The following is a 21583-nucleotide window of genomic DNA, read 5'->3' as shown; positions in this document are numbered from 1 at the left end:
ATGTTGATGTTGTCCGAAATTGGCCTATGAACGGAGACAAGGGAAGCGAGTCATCGTGTGTGTGATAGGGACTTCATGAGAGATCTAGAATAGATGGTGTAGAGAACAATGTGCAAAATCGAGAACGATTATACATTAGGGAGCTATGCAAAGAGTCACGACATATATGTATACAGGGAAGGAGCTGGGGCGGGTCCGCATGTGGGAGAGATAGAAAGAGGAGAGTGGTGCACAAGGAGACAAAGTGTGCTTGTTTGCAGTGGGGGTGGTGTGTGAGGTGAGTGCGCGAGAACCACATAACTAGGGAGATAGACGTTTGGGGGCGACGTTTTGTGTGTATGGGAAATATACACTCTACATAGTGCGTGTGCTTGGGTAAGAGAGATAGCGGGAGACCTAGAGAGTGAGGGAAGAGATGTGTGCATGCCCGAGAGACAAAGTGATAGAGACCTATGTTGGGGTCCGGACTTTACAAGAGAGAGGGGTGTTAATGTGCTCGTGTGTTGGTGTTTGGGGGAGAGAACGACTTCTCTATGTGTGTATGTGTGTGTGGTGGTGGTGGGGGGGTTGACTTCAGATAAAGAGTGAGGTGTCTATATTTGAGGGACTTTAGCGTAATTGAGATATTGTGCACTCATGGTTGATCAATTTGTTTCATAGTTTGTATTATGAGATAACGATACTTTTGAACATGCGTGATATACCTTGATGTACCAGAATTACAAACCTAAGATTGGAATTTTGGAATTCGACTCCATCATTAGCTTTTGTAATTCATTTAAACGGAGGTACATTTTTTAAGCCGGGGTTTCATGATTTCAAATTCATATATCAAACCTAGAGATATACACATACGAGCATGTTCAAACTTTATAATCATCCACTTTATTCATACACATACACATTTTTGCTTTTGTCATCATATTTAGGATAAACACATTTGGAATTTCATTTGAATTGGACCGTATGATGGTATTTGCTTGTAGTAGCTCAATGATCCATATTTGAATTGAATGGACAATCTAAGTTTCGAGTTGGAGACATTGATTTTCAAAACTTCTACATTTTTTTTGCGTGCAAAACAAACAAATTGTCGGCCATGATATCATAGTCGGCCGTACGAGAGCAGAATACTTATAATTTTAGGCGCCAAAAGCTTTCAAACTTCCCGCTCACATCGAACTATCACGCGCCCGAAAGTTTAGCCCTGCGATATTCCTGTTTTACCCCTGCCACATGAACGGAAAAGGGCTGCTTTGGTAACTCCATTGTTTTCCCCTCTTTGCCCCCAACATTCTTCCCCAGAGCCCCTCCCCTTCCCCTCCCCGACCCCCCAACCACGGCAAGCTGCCGAATCTAGTCCTCCGCCGCAGCGGTGGACCTCACACCCCGCCGGATCTACCTTCCGCACCTTGGAACCCCCAACTGCCAACTCACCACTTCACCGGAGCCGCTTCAGCGACTGGCTTGTCCACCGCTCCAGATCTCCTTGACCGCCATCATGGTCCACCGCACCGGATCTGCTTAACCGGCGCCCTCATCCACCACAGCGTAGGCCCTTCACTGACTCCCTCGTCCAAACCTTCGCTGGCCCTTCATACAAGCCCTCGTCCGCCGCAACAGATCCGTCTCACCGAAAGCACTGTACAACGCGCCCGCCGAAGCCTTCGTCCACTGCACCGGACCCGCTCCACGGACGCCATATTCAACTCCACCGGCCCTGCTTTACCGACGCCGCAGCCTCATCAGGTTATTTCGATTTGTACTCCTTCGGTTTTTCTCTTTATCGTGCAACTGTTCACTTACCACAGATGAGCTTTCTTGTATGTCGACAGGCGCCGCAACCGTAGCACCGGAGCCGCTTCAGCGATGGCGACAGCCGGCCCAAACTCAACCGCAACACGAGCACCATCGACGATCCTTAGCTATCAAGTATGACAACGATACCCATACGCCGCCGAGAATCAGGTACTATTATCCAACGGCCGGCGCCTACGTTCACTTTCCTAGCATAAGCACCGCACCTTTGAATTTCTTCAGGTCATCATTCAGTTTTTCATGAGACGCGTTATTCTGCTTGCACCTGTAGGGCTATACTTCTGGCAGTGAACATGTTACATGTGCTAAATTACATACTAGTGCACATATAGTTAATATGCTTTAGTTTTGTTCTGATGCCACCTGTTGGTTCCATCAGACTGCTTAATGTTCCCTATGCTTAATTACACATCAGCAAACTAGCATGTGGTTCCGCTGCTTTTTGTTCATTTTACCCTACATTTTCTGATGCTAGCTATTACATCACTGCTCCGAGCCTCTGTTCATTACTTGTTTGTGTGTTCTTGATGTTCCCAAGTTGCATGACTAATTTGATGCTTCTATTAATTATGGAGCTGCCAACCCCATCAAGCAAAATATTTGTTCTTTTGGGGCTGGCACCTCGAACAAGCATAAAAATAGAGGGAAGCAGATATATTGTCGTGTATGCACACACCCTTCTTTCATTAGTTTAGATGAACCATTGATGATCAATTCGGACCAGTGCATGCGATTAAAATTAATTTTACCTAAATAGATGGTGCAGAATAAACTACAACAACTAGATTTGCAACCACGGGATGCTGACGATATCTTGAAAGAACATTGCAACAGCAGCTAGGCTTCACAGCAACATATGGTAAGCCAGTGTGTTTTAGTACATGTGCAATGTAATGCGAGTGGGCTGCTTTCTTGGCTTGTGCCCTCAACGTGTAATCCTACCGAATTACAAATAGTTCAGTTGTCTGCTTTGCTGTATTGCTTGATTCGAATGCTTATTTGTTGTTACGCTATACCTAATTTGGCCAATATGTCAGCAGTGCCTGTTGTACTGTCGTAAAGAAATGCATGCCTATTTCATTTGAGTCCTTAACTTTTCCTCTCAACTTCATCACAAGACTGTCTTCGTAGTTTATATGAGGCCACACTGTTAAGTGCTTTCTCAGATTATTTCAACTGCTTAGATGCCTTGGCAACTCAAATATAGCGGTTGTACACTCCCTTTCAACTAGGGATGTCAACTGGGTCCCGTTTAATCCCGATTAAAGTCCACTAGTGGTATGATAGTTCAAAAGAGTTTTTGTTTTTTGAGGAAATGAACTAGGGAGGTAGCAAAAACTAACTAGATGGGACTGGCGGATGTCGTTTTGCCACTTACATCCCTAGTTTCATCTTACCGTTTTAATTTCTTTTCGGCTGATGCTGCTTCGAACCATTTAAATATAGTTTGCCATGCTCGGCAATAATTCGTCTGTCGTTTACCATGTAAGCTTACTGCCTGGATCATACGATAACTATCTCTTACTGATGTCCAGCGGAAACCTTCCAGGCTGCCGTTCACACTAGGACATAATGTACAACCCCAGAATCTATTTGTGGAAGCAGTGCGCCATCCATGTTACCAGATGGTAGCAGTTCAGAGGCAACACCGCCGGAGAGCAGTCTGAGCACAGATATTATAGTGCTTGAGGCTCTACTAGAGGCAGAAAGAGATGGTGTGGCTGCCATGAATGAGGTAACCTTTATCTTGAGGCTGGAAATTACGGAATTAGCGGCACGCATTATGCAAGCAACCCAAGAATTGGAGGAAGTAAGAATGTTGCATTTGAAGACGGAGGAGGTCCTGCTGTTTCTGCTATCTGAAGCCCAAGGTAATCCCGGTTCTTCTTTAGATACCAGTTGAAATTGTCATTAGATTATTGTACTTGCATGTTGTGTCATGTCTCTGAATGGATTATGTTGCAAGACCCCCTATGTTGTCCATGTGTTGTAATGATCCGAATTTTTTAGGCGAGGTAATCCTCAGTACTTGTATGATTGACATAGGTGAACTGTTTTTTGTGTGAGCATATTGTATTGGATGAAATAACTGTTTGACTCGGAGTGTATCCAACCTACTGAATTCGAAGATCACGGCATTTCTAAATCATAATCATATATAAAGGTGGAATAAATCTTTGTTGTGGTTTTGAAGAAATAAATAACAAAACGTATATATCTGTGGATATTCGTAATCGAATACAAATTGGATTTGAATTTAGTTTGCCAGGTCCCAGGGCAAACGTGAATGCTAATTCTCCCAAGTTTTGAACGAAGCGGCTAAACACCCACTATAATTTGTGGGCTGCCCGAAGCAAGTGTTTGCGAGATGGAAATTACTGTCTACCCCTGACACTTGACATCCTTATCGACCGGATTTACACTGCTGTCGATAGGGGTAGACTAGTAACTTCAATCAGACGTGACACGACGGCCTCTGAGCCCATTTAGACACGGCGGGCGCCAAACGTGGGTGGCAAAACACATTTGATTCAAGCTCGTCCGAAAGACATGTGTCTCTTCCTCCATTTCCTCATTCATACACGGTGGGCGGCAAAACAAACTCTCCTCGTCCGAAATCAATGTAGGCTAATATTTTAAATAGGGGCAGATGTGTAACTTCCATCAGACGTGACACAACCGCCCTACCTGTCAGCCCCGTTCATACACCGTGGGCGGCAAAACACCCTCTCCTCGCCCGAAATAGTTACCGGCAAATATTTGGGAGATGCGAGATTACCGTCCTATCCCCAACCGACGCGATGTCCGAAATTTTAAACGGGGGATAAGTTCGTAACTTTCCCCCATTTCAGAGAAGCGCGTCCCAAAGTTTGAGATCCCCCTCCCCTCCATTTCCCCATTCATACACCGTCGGCGGCACGACAACCTCCGCACTGCGGCCAGCCTCCTCCGTCCGCCACCCCATCCTCCACCTTGCCGGAGCCGCTACCCCTACTCCGTCGTCCACTGCAAGAGATGGACGTCTCTCATCCATGGCGCTGGACCAGGATCCTTTCATCGCCTCCTCTCGCTTCATCGGCGCCGTCGTCCACCTTGACGTTGTCGCTCCTACGACCGCCTCGTCCACGGCAACAGGATATATCCCCCGACCCGGCCGTCTGCCGTCTAAAGTCTTCTTCCCCGCCGCCGACAGCCATCGCACCCGCAGCACCCTCAACGTATCAGCATAGGCCTACACGGCATTGCAAGAGAGGTGGTACTCTTCCATATGTGCTTAAGTTATTGATCTCACCCGGAAAATAGATCGTAATTTGTTTACTGTACTTTTCTTGTCCGTACCAAATCGTAGTGGCTAGTTGAAAGCAAACATTGGTTGCGAAGTAGCTTTGCCCGGTTTGCACCTTCAGATCCGCCATGGCACGGGCACTATACTCGTAAAGCTTATGGTTTCCCCCCTTTATATTCACTACCATCATCGTAGGTGCTTCGTGTCGTGCTAGCACTGCTCCTCAAGACCTCAACCCAAAGCTTACGTGTTGAAATACGAATCTGATATGATGCTCATATCACTAAAACAGTGAACGTTTAATTGGTCACCTAATGTTCCTATATTCGTTTCGAAAAGCATGTGCGCCACCCACTGGTCCAGCTAGTTCCACTTTCCTGATTTTTCTCTTGATGCTTAGGGTTTCCCCTTTTATCTACTCTACTATGATCTACGTAGGTGCTTTCTGTCGTACTAGCATTACTCCACCCTTCAAGCTAAACAACACAACACTCAGAATTCGAAAGCTTAGTTGTTCAAATATGATTGTGATATGATACTGATATTAGTTAACCGACACATTTAATTGGTTAGCTAAAGGTCCCACTTGAGTTTCCAAATGCATGTCGCGACATATAGAGAGACAGCATAATTGCATTTCTTTGTCACTTGTTGACCGTACTTTCTTGTCCATACCAAATCTTAGTTGTTATTTTAAAGCAAACATCGGTTGCTAACTACCCTTTGCGTGGTTTGCAGCTTCAGACTGCCATCCCACTGCCACGGTCAACATTGTGCTCATCATGCTTATGTTTTCCCCATTTTATGATGACCACAATCAGCCTACGTGGTTCGTGTCGTAATAGTACTGCTCCACCCATCGAGCTAAACAAGCTTAGTTGTACAAATTCATATCTGATATTATTGCTTATATTAGTAAAACTGAGAGATGTTTAATTGGTTAGCTAAATGTTCCTACTTTAGTTTCGAAATGCATGTGAGACACATATGGAGAGACCGGAAAGAATAGTATTTCTCTGTGCGCTCTGGTTCATCATGGGTGGCCAACCGACATTGTATTGAAAGACTTGTAATATCTTCAATCTTCTTGATCTTCTGCTCTTCTTTAAGATGATACTCTTCTCTTGCGGTCGACTGGTCAGGTCAAGTTGTTGTCCCTTAGTATATTTTGAATCTGTCAGGTCAGGTCAACTTGTTCTTCTTTACTATATGTTGAAGCTATCATCTGCGAAGTGTCATCACTTCTGGAGCTCTCATATTTTGAGTAGTAGGCCACATTATATTAATGCACACAACAAATTACAGCATGCATGGCATCTTTTAAAAGAATTGCAGAGATAGCACAAAGGGGTTTACAGGGAGGCAGTATTGGATTAGAATCACTTCTGCATTACAAAGAAAATCTCACTTGTTTTTATGTTTTCATGCATGTCAGATATTGAACATTATCAAAATGAATATGAGAATGGGCGCACAAGAGGAATATTGCGGAACGATCCACTGGCTAACAAACTTGGCATGGTGGAGGATGGCCTATCTTATTCACCCATCAAGGTGCTTGCTCTAACTTTGCAAAGTTGTATTGGTCGCACATATTTTGCATCTGACCTCTTGCGTTACTTCTACTTTGTTACACCATCTGCTTAGTTTAAGCATCATATATGAGTATATGCCATACCTATCCATTTTCTGTACCTATTCCATGTGTCGTCACACTATGTTTTTTCAGTCAAATGTTGTTCTTTCGTAATAGAGGTCCAAAAGGAAGAGGGTGAGTGCAGATCCTCAAGGAGTACAAACTAGGTATTTGGAAAAGGTAGTGATACCTGTCAAAACAGAGAGATCAGCAGCCACAGAAAACATAGGCCCAACTGTACCACACTTTACCCCTACTCCAGTGGCCAAACCCCTATTAGAACTGCTGGGAGCCCAGCTGTAACACCCCGCATGTAACTTGCCATATTTGTAACTCCGACTCTTGCCATTTCCGGCTATGTGTTATGTTTTTCCCTCCGTTTTCGGGTTTTGTCTTTCGTTTTGTATTTTGTCATGTCATCCATTTTCATGTCATGTCATCATGCGCATTGCATTTGCATACGTGTTCGTCTCATGCATCCGAGCATTTTCCCCGTTGTCTGTTTTCCAATCCGGCGCTCCTATCTCCTCCGGTGCACCCCTCTAGTTTTCTTTCGTGTGCGTGTGTCAAACTTTCTCGGAATGGAGCGAGGCTTGTCAAGTGGTCTTCTTATACCACCCGGAGACTACCGGTCAAGTTTCGTTCCATTCGGAGGTCGTTTGGTACTCCAACGGTTAACCGGGCATCCGCAAAGTCCATTTGAGTGTCCAGCAAAAAACCCCTCCAAAACCAGCCCAAAACCCACCAAACTCTCTTCCATGCTCTAGGTCGTTCGATCACGATCGTGTGGGCGAAAACCGCACCTCATTTGGAGTCTCCTAGCTCCCTCTACCTATTTATAAGTGGGCATCCCGAAAAAGAAACTGCAGACGAACCCTAACCCTCTCCCTCCGCGCCGCGCCGGACGCGCCCGCTCCGGCCGGACAACGTCCGCCCGCCGCCGCCCTCTCCACCGCGCCGGCCCACGAAGCCCGCCGCGGGCCCGCCGGCCCGTTCGCCGCCGCCTCCGCGCCCAGCGCGCCGCCCGCCCGCGCCACCGCCGGCCGGCCCCGCCGCCGCCGCCATCGCCGCCGGCCGGCCCCGCCATCTCCGCCGCCGCCCGACGCGCCTCCCGAGGCGCCGCCGGCGCTCCTCCTCCGGCCACCCGCGGCCCCGCCGCCCGTGCCCGCCGGCGGACGCGCCTCCCCTCCTCCGGCCGCCTCCCCGTCGCTCCTCTTCCTCCCGCCGGCGAGCTGCCCGAGCTCGAGCTCGAGATCCAGATCCGATCGATCCAGTACGTGCCCGTTGACTTTCTCGCCCCCCTTTTTTTCTCCAAGTCCTGAAAATTCTTCAGCATGTTCCTCTGTTCCCGATGCCATAACTCCTTGCATGTAGCTCCGATTCGCACGTGTAATATGTCAAATTGTTCATCTCGTGATGCTCTTCATTTTGTTCAATTGCACCATGTTCATTAGAGGTCATCTTGATGCCCAAATCTTCATTGGAAGAGGGCTAGTTGCTGTTAATCTCTGGTTCTTAGCAGAACTTGGAGATTTGTCATTTTTGTATCATTTATTATGTGCATCTTTTGAGCATGAGCTCTACATGTGTTTTGAAGTATGCCATTCCATCTTTCCAGTGGTGTAGTCCATGTATTTTTGTGATCTCTGTGGTGTCTAGCACAAGCATGCAAAGTAGGCCCCGTAATATTTCTGATTTCAGGGACTTAGTGTTTTCTCCAAGTCTTTGTCTGCTATAATTTTGTTGCCATGTAAACTTGATGCTACAGAGAGATCCATACATATTTTGGAGATGTTCATTAAGGATGTTTTGTAGATATAGTTGTAATTGATCCATTCCTGCAATTGTTTGCAATTATGGAGTGCCATAGCATGACTCAATCTTGCTCTACTTTTGCTATAAAATATTTCTGGCAGATTCTTAACATGATATTCATTTTTGTCAAGCTTATTGTAGTTGATCCATTCATGCTATGCAATTGTTCTTGCCATGGTTAGCTTCATAAACATGCCATATTGCTGTAGGTATGCTTCGTTTGTAGTGCATTTCTCTGTAGTGAGTGCATCAAGCTCACAAAGAGGCCTACATATTAATATTTCTGCCATGCTCTGTTTTCTGCTAAGTCTGAAACCTGATAACGAAACTTGCTATGTTTACATGCTTGCCATCATATCTTCTGGTCCTTTTTGGCTTATGGTCAATAAGGCACTTTTGTCACGTGCATTTAGTAGAACACTACCATGCCTTGTTTTGCTATGTGAAGTACCTGTAGCATGTTGATTTCGTGCTCTAAACATTGCTACCTGATGCTGATTTCTGCCATGTCCAGTTTTTCACCAAGTCTGTGAACCTGTAATCTTTTGCACTTTTTCCATGCTTGTTTGAGCTTGATATGTTGAGAACTAGCCGTAGCTCAGTGTTCATCTTTTGTCAAGCATCTCCTGTAGATTACTGCCATGTGCTTTGTTGCTATGTTGGGGTGCTGTAGCATTGTTACTTGTTGCATTTTAAGTGCTATCTTGCTGTTTATCGCAGATTAGTGTCATTCTTGTTTTGCTTGCCATTTGCAAACCGTGCATCCGATTCCGGTGATCTTTATATCGATTTCGACCTAAATCATCTCATCTTTCCAGTGGAATGCTTGGTTTGCTAAGTTACTGCCATGTTCATCATTTTCCTTCCGGAGCACGCATATGCATCGCATATCATATCTTGCATATCATACATGTTTTGCATCATGTTGCTTGCGCATTTCTCGTTCTTGATTGTGGTTCCGTTTGTTTGTGTTCTTGTCTTGGGTAGAGCCGGGATACGAGTTCGTGAACGAGGAACCTGTCGAGTACGCTTACGAGGATCAAGCTTTCGACAACTCTGAGAATCTTGCAGGCAAGATGACCACCCCTCGAAATCACTTCTATCTTTGCTATGCTAGTTGTTCGCTCTATTGCCATGCTCGCTACCTATCACTTGCTATATCATGTCTCCCATTTTAGCCATGTCAGCCCTAACCATCCTTTCCTAGCAAACCGTTGTTTGGCTATGTTACCGCTTTTGCTCAGCCCCTCTTATAGCGTTGCTAGTTGCAGGTGAAGTTGAAGTTTGTTCCATGTCGGAACATGGATATGTTGGGATATCACAATACCTCTTATTTAATTAATGCATCTATATATATTTGGTAAAGGGTGGAAGGCTCGGCCTTATGCCTGGTGTTTTGTTCCACTCTTGCCGCCCTAGTTACTGTTATACCGGGATTATGTTCCTTGAGTTTGCGTTCCTTACACGGTCGGGTGATTTATGGGACCCCCTTGACAGTTCGCCTTGAATAAAACTCCTCCAGCAAGGCCCAACCTTGGTTTTACCATTTGCTACCTAAACCTTTTTCCCCCGGGTTTTCGCGAGCCCGAGGGTCATCTTATTTTAACCCCCCCCCCCCGGCCAGTGCTCCTTCGAGTGTTGGTCCGAACTGAGCAGACTGCGGGGCCCCCTCCTGGAAACTCGAGGTCTGGTTTTACTCGTAGGATGTCTCATCCGGTGTGCCCTGAGAACGAGAAATGTGCAGCTCCTATCGGGATTTGTCGGCACATTCGGGTGGCTTTGCTGGTCTTGTTTTACCATTGTCGAGATGTCTTGTAAACCGGGATTCCGAGACTGATCGGGTCTTTCCGGGAGAAGGTTTATCCTTCGTTGACCGTGAGAGCTTATGATGGGCTAAGTTGGGACACCCCTGCAGGGTATTATCTTTCGAAAGCCGTGCCCGCGGTTATGAGGCAGATGGGAATTTGTTAATGTCCGGTTGTAGATAACTTGTCACTTGACCCAATTAAAACACATCAACTGCGTGTGTAGCCGTGATGGTCTCTTCTCGGCGGAGTCCGGGAAGTGAACACGGTCTGTGTTATGAATGACGTAAGTAGGTGTTCAGGATCACTTCTTGATCATTGCTAGATGACGTCCGTTCCGTTGCTTCTCTTCTCGCTCTCATTTGCGCAAGCTAGCCACCATATATGCTTTTGCCGCTGCAGCTTCGCCTTATTTCACCATTCTCCCCTACAAGCTTAAATAGTCTTGATCTCGCGGGTGTGATATTGCTGAGTCCCCGTGACTCACAGATTCTACCTAAACAGTTGCAGGTGCCGACGATGCCAGTGCAGATGATGGCGTCGATCTCAAGTGGGAGTTCGACGAGGAACGTGGTCGTTACTATGTGTCTTTTCCTGATGATCAGTAGTGGAGCCCAGTTGGGACGATCGGGGATCTAGCATTTGGGGTTGTCTTATTTTCATCTGGATTTTGACCGTAGTCGGTCTTTATGATTGTATTTTGGATGATGTATGATGATGTTTATGTATTGTGTGAAGTGGCGATTGTAAGCCAACTCTTTATCCCATTCTTGTTCATTACATGGGATTGTGTGAAGATGACCCTTCTTGCGACTAAACCACTATGCGGTTATGCCTCTAAGTCGTGTCTCGACACGTGGGAGATATAGCCGCATCGTGGGCGTTACACCAGCGTCAGGTACTTTCTATGATATCAATTCAAAATTTGAACTCCTAAATTTCTGCTTGTGCCTTACCTTCTCTCTTGTATGAAAACTAATTTCAGATGAATCTCCTTGCTCAAAGGATCATACGATCTCAAAACAATAATGGGCTCTGCATTGCTCTTGTCAGTACCTCTCTCCCTTTTGCCTTGTAACGCTGTACTTAATTAATTGCTATTTGATTATGTATCATCAGTCTGCACCTGAGCTTCATTATCCTTTGTTTCTTCCAATATTATTTGATCTATATTTACTCTTTGCAAAATGTAGAATAATGGCAACGCTTATAAAGAATTTTCTTTGGGGAATTTATTGAATTATCCTTCCATCAACATGGAGAAGGGCTTTGTCCAGTCCGTGTTAACATGTAATGTAAGTTCATCCTTCTCAAGCCTTCAAACTTTGTTCTAGTATAGATTTGGATAGGCATCATTTCCTCCACTGTTGTTTGCTTTGCTGTTTACATCTGATTGGATGTTTGCAACAACTACCAGTTTCAAATTGTAGTTGTAAAAACATGTTCCTTATGCAGAACAGATCCATTTATTTGCTTATATAATTGTGAAACCTGTTACGTGTCTCCTTGTTTCTCTTTCAGACTCGTATCTCTTACGCCAGGCAGAACTTTAGGGAAGATAGTGAGCCAAACCATCTTGAGGACAGCGAGATGACCCTAAGGTCCTGTCTTGATGAAGACAGTGAGTTGAAGCTACTCACCAGCAGGTGTGAGACAACCTATGTGCAGTCACTGCCTCAATCAGTTCGACTTCTTCAGTCTCAACTTAAAGCGGAAAGGCTTGCTTCAGCTCAGCTCCGACTTGAAGTCAAAGATGCAATGAAGATGTCAGAGGACTGCCGTGCGCATCATCATGCCTTAAATCTAGTGTTGATGCATCTATCGTTGACACAACTGAGGTCTACTCAGCTTCTTCAGCTGTTTGGGGGCCCGACATGGCCAGGCCTAGTGCCTTCTGAAGTGCTCTCAGTTTTGTATATTCTTTTGTCGGCGCGTTTATTTGCACTGGTGGCGAACTTTGATGCCCAGTGGATGTAATATGTGTGGTAGCCGTGATAGCCTAGCGTAAGTTGCTTGCTTATTTATTTCCTTGTTGTCTTGTTTATTTGTTTGCTTGTAGTCATTGCAATTCTTTTTCCGCGGTTTGCTAGTGGCTGCAATAACCTATTTTTTAAAACTAGGCCACAATAACCATGGGCTAATATTTACTGTAGTGACACTGGGCCTCCTACGGGCCGTAAAAACAGTGGGCCTTCTACGGGCCATAGAAACAGTGGGCCTTCTACGGGCCGTAGAAACAATGGGCCTTCTACGGGCTGTATCATCAATGGGCCTTATACGGGCAGTATGATCGATTGGCCAAACATGGGCCAATAACAGGCCGCATTATGGCCGTAAACGGGCTAGAGTTGGAATCGTCCGTTCATGGGCCGACCATAACGGACCATCGTTAATAGGCCGTATTTGATGACGCTATGAAAATGGCCCAACGTATTAACGGACCACAAACGGGCCGACTGTAACCACGGGCTGAATTTGGCCCACAAGCAGAAAATGACAGTAACGGGCCGTAAGTAAACGAATGCTGGAAATGAGCCCAAGAATAAATGGGCTCTGAGAAGGCCGAAAGATAACATGGGCTGGAAACGGCCCAACGGAATAACGGGCCGTTAATGGGTATAAAGTGATACACTGTTCATTACGGGCCAGTTTCACCACGGGCCGTTAATGGGTGTAAAGTGATACACTGTTCATTACGGGCCAGTTTCACCACGGGCCGTTAATAGGCCAAGAGTTACATAGGGCCTCATATGGGCCGAAAGACGTCATGGGCCATACATGGGCCAGAAGTGAAAACGGGCTGGAATCATATTGGGTGGCCCAGATGACGCTACTGGGCCTAATTCGGATAGGGCGTAACGGGCCTTGGGTTAGCGGGCTGTAAATGGGCTATATGCGAACAGGCCGTTAACAGGCTTTACATGGGCCGGCCCGCCACCTTTTGACCAAGTCAAACGGGCCGGCCTTTTCACAGGAATGGGCCTCTGTTGGGCCGTGCCACGTGTCGACGTATTATAGGCGCCTTCTGTCCAATGAGTGGATGACATCTGTCCCAACGATGAGCCGACACGTGTTTCCTTCAGCCAATGATGATTTTACACGTGGAAAATCCCCATTGGTCGGGGCTGTTAATGGGTTATCGGATCCAAAACCCGACCCGATAGCTTAACGGCGTTCTGTTACGGTGGATGCCACGTATCGGTCACCCTTGACGAAAGCACTTCTGTGACGCGGGATTTATCGTCATGGAAGTGGACACTTCCGTGATGATAATTTTGGTAATGTCATGGAACACTTCTACGACAGCACAGGTATGACTATCTTGACTCTGTCATAAAATCATCATGGATGTACATGCATGACAGAAAATGCGACCTACTGTGACAAACACGTATCATCACGGAAGTGTATTTTTTTGTAGTGCAAGTATCTTTCTCTTCCCCCACTTACCCTTTTATGGGATACTATATATACTCCACCCCACCTCCTCTCTAGGGTTAACAAAGAATGAAAGTCATTGATAGAGCTTAGCTCATCTACCTCCCATAATGGGATGCCTCCATCGTGGAGATGGCTCCTTGTGGAGAACGAGGCCACCTTGGTAGTGAAGATTCCATTGGAGTATCAAGACTGTCTCATGTGTAGAAGACTCGAAAGAGTATCAAGACCACCTCTTATGGAGAAGATTTTTCTTGGAATCCCTCATTGTCATACCACCTTTGGTTTTAATTGGACTGTAAGAAGTTGCGTTGACTATGTAGTATGGTTTACTATTACAAGAGGATGTTGCCTCGGCATCACTTAGTTATCTCTTTGTTTTCCTCATGTTTTCGTTTTCTCCTCAAATCCACCTCCAACTCATGAAAATTGAACACCTCTACGACCCCCCCCCCCCCCCTAGTGCAATCTTGGTGCGAGTGGAAAGAAATACAACATGGTAGCAACATATTTTTGGTCTTTTGTTACATGAAGATTTTTGCAAGGTGGCTAACTTTATTGCCCTCTAAAATTGCATTGTGTCGTTCTGGAATTAGGTCAATACGAAATTGAGGATGTACCTTCTTCTTTTCAACTCCATGTCTGGGTGTGTGTGTGGAGGGTTTTCCGCATACTCTCCGCCATTTATTTGGTTTTTGGGTAGTCGGTTCCTTGATTGGATTAATGGAAGATGTTGATCTTGTGTGCCTTTGCGGGGTATTATCCACATTCAAGTGTTTGTGCTAAACATTGTTGCCTTCACTGTGAGTAAGGTTTGGTGCATGCATTTGCGTGAGAGACAGAGAGAGCATGAGAAGGCAAGTTGTTTGCACAAAGCCGGGAGAAGAAGAAAAATATTGCTCAAAATGGCCTATAAACTAACCCTGGTTGAGCGACATCATACATTTATTAAGAATTAAATCGGGCATGTATTTCTTGCATTTTGTGGATTGTTGGCCCAATAAACCCAATCAGAGGGAGCATGGCCCGAGGGTAGATGCATGAGAAGTCTCGCAGAATGTCCAGTTTTAATAAGTTAATTGTGTTCGGCTAGTCATGTCATGTCGATGCCTTCTAATAAATGCCCCGAAGGAAATCCATAGAATGGTGTTGTGTTTCACTAAACAGAGCAAATATACGCTAGTCATGTCATGTCGGTGGCTTCTGACAAATCCCCCGAAAGAAATGCATGGGATGGTTTTGTGTTTCACGCAACAGAGCAAATGTACAAAATTGCAAAAGGATTCCCTCAAACAGAAACATCGAGGGCCTATTTGTAAGATTTTAAAAGCGTGATAGTAAAAAAACACGGGAATGGAGAGTCACGTCACTACATGATTGGCACAAGAAAAACATGAGATTCTTCACGGAAGGTTGACGCGTGGGAAATTTCCTTTGAAATCTAGTATGAACAGATGAAACAAGTCTTAAGAAAAAAAAACGTGACCCTACAAATCAAAGAACACGCGTAGGGAAACAAAATCATAAGAACTAGTAGAATCCTCTAAAACTCTCCTGCCAACCATTTGAACCAAAGAGGCCCCGAAGCAACGGCAACGCAAATAAAGCTGATATATACTCCCGCAAAATAAAGAGAGAGAATAAAGCTGATATACTACTACGTTTTAATCAGCAAGCCGTTGATTGTGGCGTGGCAGCACCCGCGCCGTTGCCGGATGACGATGTCGCACGCTACGCTGCCTTGCAGAGTGAATAGCATAAAACTACCACAATTCGCGTTAGGGTTCTAAAAAACTATCAAATTTTTGTTTGTGACTGATAATTATCAGAATCGTCGTCGGTTGTTTCAAAAAACCCAAATCGTCCATTGCTAAGAAACTAAGCCGCTTTATAAGAGGTCGGGCCCGCACCTAAACAAGCCGTCTGTTTGACTGTTTGTTTGACCGTTAACTGACATGTGGGGCCCACATGTCAGTGTCTCATTTACAAACAACTCTTAAATCCCCTTGTACTTAAAGCAATCAGGTCCCTGAGGTGAGGCCGCGCCCACCCTGAGGAACAGCGCCGGCCAGGTTGCTGGAACGGGCGGCGCAGGGAGCAACTCGATGCGCCGGTCCATGGCGACGTAGCCTCGAGGTGGTGGCGGTGTGGCCGGCCTCAGTGCGGAGGCGGGCCTCCACATGGGCGACGGGATCGATCCATGGCGGCGCCGGCAGGTGGTGGCGGTGTGGCCGGCCTCGCCGCGAAGGCGGGCAGCGGAGGTAGCCGGCCTCGCCGCGGAGACGGGCAGCGGAGGTCGCCGGCCTCTCTGCGGAGGCGGGCATCGGAGGTGGGCAGTGCGCCCCTCCATGGCACGTGGCGGCGCGGCTCTTGCCGGAGCATGGCCTCCCGCACGACGGTGGAGCGCCGGCCCCGCTGGTCTCAGGCGGCGCGGCCTGTGCCTGATCTGGCCGGTCCCGCAGGTCTCCGGCGTTGACTTGGCACGCGGCGGCGACATGGCCAAGGAGGCGCGCGGCGGCGGCATGGCCGACGGGATTTTCTGGCCCAAATTGCTTTTTCAAAATGATTGAGGGACTCGATTGCTTTTTAAAAAATGTTTATAGGGGTTATTCTGTAAAAATAAGGGCATATTTTTAAATATGTAAAAGAACCAAGGGGTTCAAGAAAAAATTTACATGCGAATTTTTTTGAAGGGACACTGACATGTGGGCCCCACATATCAGTTAACGGTCAACACAAACAGTCAAACGGACGGCTTGTTTAGGTGCGGGCCCGACCTGTCATAAACCGGCTTAGTTTCTTAGCAGCGGTTGATTTGGGTTTTTTGAAACAGCCGACATCGATTCTGGTAGTTATTAGTCACGAACAAAAATTTGGTAGTTTTTTGGAACCCTAACGCGAATTGTGGTAGTTTTATACTATTCACTCTGCCTTGCACGAGGGCACGCCATGCCATGTTCTCGTCGAACGAGGCCTATGATGCGTCCCGATGCTCGGCGCCAACGGAGGGGTTGCGCGTCCGCCTTCGCGTTCAGACGCCATACATATCGCACCGCCTCCGGCGAGGCAGCGACGGCTGCCCTAGCGCCGGATCCATGCATCATTTGGGCGGACGCAATGGATTTCCAACGGAAGGAGTCCGAGCGCTGCCGTGCACGGGCCTCCTCCCGGGAGCGGCGGAGCGCAAGCCGGATGGCCATCTTGCTCCTCTGGGCCGCGTGGGATGAGCTCGGGGTCGACGGATCTAGAGGTGAAGGACTCGGATCCGCTGCCCGTCGTGCCGGAGACGGTCGAACGGCGCTGGAGATGAGCTTGGGTGGCGGAGGGGGGCAAAGGGGAGTGGAGTGAAGTGGATAGGGTTTGGTCCGGCGAGTGGATGGGAAGGAATATATGTGGGGTCGAGTGGGCCAGTGTGGGCCGGGTCCGACGTGATGGACGTGCCCGGCCCGCCCGAACGCCCTCTTATCCGCCCCATATTTAGGTTCGATATGAGAGGTGCCAGTCAGCCCGGGCGTTTGGGGTCCGTTTGAGGTGCTCGACTGGGTTGAAATTTCGTGACCAGTCAGTGACCGAGTGGGCCGCCTGGGTATTTGAGGAGGGTTTGGGTGCCCGAGCTGCTTTCACATCACTGCATGATTGTGCACAGGGAAAACATGAAATTCTTCAAGGTTGGAGTGTGGGAATTTTCCTTTGAAATCTAGTATGAACAAATGAAACGAGTCTTAAGAAGAAAAACATGACCCTACAAACCAAAGAACACGCACAGGGAAAAAATCATAAGAATTAGAATCCTCTAAAACTCTCCTGTAAATCATTTTCAACCAAAGAGACCCCGAAGCAACAGCAACGCAGATAAAGCTGATGATATACTCTCGCAAAATAGAGAGAGAGAGAGAATAAAGCTGATATATACTAGTACTACGTTTTAAACAGCAAGCCGTTGATTCTGGCGTGGCAGCACCCGCGCCGTTGCCGGATGCTGACGCCGCACGCCACGCAGCGAGATTGGCCAGGAACGGAAAGGGACCGCGCGCGTCATCTCCGTCCAATAAAAAAGGCTGCGTGGGCGAAGAGGAGAATCAAAGCGACTCTCCTGACAGCAGCAGCTAGCCAGCTACTCCTGCTTTGCTTTGCTTCCCCGTCGAGGAAGAAGGAAGATGGGGGGCGCGGGCGTCTCCCTTGCGCTGCTCGCCGCCGTCGTCCTCTCCGCCGTCGCTGCTGCCCCGCAGGTTCGCTTCTTCTCCCCCGATCGATCCCGTCGCCGCTCGAGTCAACTCTCACAGATCCGGTCTGGTTCGTTACCAAACTTGCGGAGATTAGCAATTTAGCAGGGTACGGTTTTCCGTTTAGGGAAACTTTGAGGATCGCAAGCTTAATGGGCCCCGACCGTCCTCGCCGGGAGGACCCGCAGCGGAGGGGCCTCCCGCGCCGTGCTGGTGGAGCTCGATGGCGAGCCAGCTTAGGCCACGCCTTTCCCTGATAAGCTTATGCCAACACTGAAACTGAAAGTAGAATAGAGTAGCTCTGAAACAAAATTCTGTTTTTGTGTGTGCGCGTAAGAACAAAAACCTGATCCTAGCAAGTAACATCGAATGGATAGGATCACGATGTTACGCAGTTAGCCAAATCACATACTCCCTCCTATCCAAATTATACTAAAGTTGTACTAGAGCTGCGACAATTAATTTGGATAGGAGGTAGTAGTACATATTTGCTTGACATCTCTATGTCCATGCAGCTAGTCGGAGCAGCCAAGGCAGAGCATTCCCTAGGAATCATCCAGGTGACTTTTAGTCCCACTCAAATTGACACCATCTCTAAATCTATTGTTTGTATTACTCTTCATGATATGGTGTTGTATTGTACTGTCGCAGAAAGACATCATTCAGACGGTCAACAAGCATCCCAATGCCGGGTGGACGGCTGGACACAACCCCTACTTCGCAAACTACACTGTAAAACTAAACAGCAATGCCCTCCTGTTGTTGTCACCAAGGCAACATTTTTTTTTCTTCCTTGTATTCTGACCTGAAAATCACCCTCTTCCATGCAGATTGAGCAATTCAAGCATATCCTGGGAGTGAAGCCAACGCCTCCGGGTTTGCTCGCTGGTGTTCCGATCAAAACCCATCCAGAATCAGTGGGTCTCCCCAAGGAGTTTGACGCTAGAACTCAATGGTCCAGTTGCAGCACAATTGGGAACATACTTGGTAAGTTCAACAAGATAACCCAATGTTGACCCACTTTCAAGTTTCATCCAGAAATTGGTTACCTGCATCCTTTTGATTACTTTGACTCACTCCATTTCCTCTCCACCTTTCCAATACACTGGAAAAACGCGGAATCTCATGAGCAGATCAAGTAAGAATATTCACACTACCTTAAATTGTTAGCTCCATGAATGCTTACTGAATCATGCAAGGTGCTCAAGGTATTATGTATGTATTGGTTAACAATGGCAGGGTCACTGTGGTGCCTGTTGGGCCTTTGCTGCCGTGGAAGCTCTCCAGGATCGTTTCTGTATTCATCTCAACATGGTGAGTGCATATGAACGATGTATCTGCTCTCAAACTACTTTCAAACAGGCACGTTTGGTCCTTATCCTTACATAACCAAGTTGCTGTTTGTACTCCTTGCAGAGCGTCACACTTTCGGTCAATGACCTACTGGCTTGCTGTGGTTTTCTATGTGGTAGCGGTTGTAATGGAGGATATCCTATCAGCGCATGGCGCTACTTCCGTCGCAGTGGCGTCGTCACTGAGGAGGTATATATGATACTTTTCCACTTTGTACCACTTGAATGTTCCGATCCTCCAAGAGCGATAAGTTTCTGTTATCTAATAAAATGGTTGGTGTGTGGAATATGTCAAACATTGCAATGTAAACTCAACGTCTCGGCAGTTGTTAATGCGAGATATACTGAAATTCTTCTGTAAATCTTACAGTTGAATTAGTGCATAGATGCTATGTGGTGCGAAATTCTAACAGTGTATATTTGAATCAAAACATAAGGCCATAAGGGAGTTACTTCCTCTGTGCACTATTATAAGATGATGTATGTAGACATGCTTTAGTGTGTTTTTTCACTCATTTCAGTCTGTATGTAGTCCATATTGAAATATCCAAAACATCTTATAATAGTGGACGGAGGGAGTAGTAGTTAGTACGAGCATATTGTATTCTACAGTTTTACTGATTATATAAATTCATCCCAAGTTGCTTTGAGAAAAAAAAATACAAGTGTCTTTGTTTAAAGCTTAGGAAAATTCTTGCAGCAATGCAGCTTACCACGAAACATAAAATACATGAACCATTGTCGAAATTTCCATTGTTCTTCATGAAAATTGATCCGATGCACATATATGGCTTCTCTTTCCTGGCCTACAATGGCCGAAAGTTAGATCATGTCCATCCTTGGCGGCTGCTTTGTTAGCTTCATCATTTTGGGTTTTCTCCTGTTTCATATTAATGTATATTTACTTAAGTAGCGCTTTCCCCTGTTTGCTGTATAAAATTCTGCTTGGCATACCACTTACCCGGAAAAGAAAAACCACTCTTTGGCAGTGCGATCCATACTTCGATCAGACTGGTTGCCAGCATCCTGGATGCGAGCCAGCTTATCCTACACCAAAATGTCAAAGGAAATGCAAGGTGGAGAACCAAGTGTGGAAGGAAAATAAGCATTTCAGTGTTAACGCGTACAGAGTACATTCCAATCCCCATGATATCATGGCAGAGGTCTACAAAAATGGCCCTGTAGAAGTTGCTTTCACCGTTTATGAGGTAAACTTTTAGTATTTTTCCTATTTCTGAGTTTTAACCCAAGGTTCTAAAAAATGCTATTTAGCAGAAGTCGTGGCGGACCATGGGTTGCAGTTACTGCTCTAAATTATTAGCAAAACCTTAGAAACAACTAACGTAGGCACTCTAGTGAGAAATGAAACATGCAATAATGTTTCTTATTTCTCGGGTTGCTGATTTAGTACTGCCAAATTGTGAAGGACTTCGCACACTACAAGTCAGGAGTGTACAAGCACATCACAGGTGGCGTGATGGGAGGTCACGCCGTCAAGTTGATCGGTTGGGGAACCAGTGATGCTGGCGAGGATTACTGGGTATCTTGTTGATTCCCCATATCACACTATTTGTTAACCAATGATCAAGTCCTGATATGTTTTCTTTGTGTTCTGCTTTTCAGCTTCTTGCAAATCAGTGGAACAGAGGCTGGGGTGATGTAAGTTTGCGACAAATTCCTCGCATTATTAAAGTATACCAGTGAATGTTGTTAACATAGTATTGGGCTGAATTAATAAAAAAAAATGGCAATGCATTGTAGGACGGATACTTCAAGATCATAAGGGGCAAGAATGAATGTGGTATCGAAGGAGATGTTACTGCCGGTATGCCCTCGACAAAGAACACGGCCAGAAACAATGATGTCGCCTTTGGAACAGCCGTACTTTGAGCACCAACACGGTTGAATTAGCTGCTTGCATGTCAAATGAAGCCACTAAATTAGCTTTGCTGGTTCCAGGATACTGTACACTAGTGCAAATGCTGATATGTTGTCTAGAAACAGAAGGGAATAATAATGTCAATAAAAACATAAGCATGTCATCTCTTCAATCATTATGTGCTATGTTTCATTTTTAGTATGCAAAGTTGATCTGTACCGCAGAGATGAGCTCATGATGAACAGTACTGTAAAATGGAAGAATCCAAGTTGAGCCGCCAGGCCCTAACGGTGCACATGAACTATGATGCAAAACGGCGAAATCTGATAGA

At 46.3% G+C, this 21583-nt stretch overlaps 1 protein-coding gene across 1 annotated transcript; it reads left to right on the top strand.

Moving 5' to 3' along the window:
- Positions 1–17732: 17732 nt before the first annotated feature.
- LOC109780250 (cathepsin B-like protease 2) lies at positions 17733–21424 on the top strand. The gene is made up of 11 exons (XM_020338840.4): positions 17733–18027; positions 18537–18581; positions 18673–18753; positions 18852–19008; positions 19155–19159; positions 19261–19335; positions 19438–19563; positions 20363–20581; positions 20800–20913; positions 20997–21032; positions 21135–21424. Exons 1-11 carry the CDS (start codon positions 17956–17958, stop codon positions 21261–21263), a joined length of 1059 nt encoding a protein of 352 aa, XP_020194429.1. The 5' UTR covers positions 17733–17955; the 3' UTR covers positions 21264–21424.
- Positions 21425–21583: the final 159 nt, after the last annotated feature.

This window comes from Aegilops tauschii, chromosome 4 (genome assembly GCF_002575655.3).
Source record: "Aegilops tauschii subsp. strangulata cultivar AL8/78 chromosome 4, Aet v6.0, whole genome shotgun sequence".
NCBI classification, from domain to species: domain Eukaryota; kingdom Viridiplantae; phylum Streptophyta; class Magnoliopsida; order Poales; family Poaceae; genus Aegilops; species Aegilops tauschii.
Note: the sequence above shows the minus strand (reverse complement) of the source record. Positions and strands in the feature narration are given on the sequence as shown.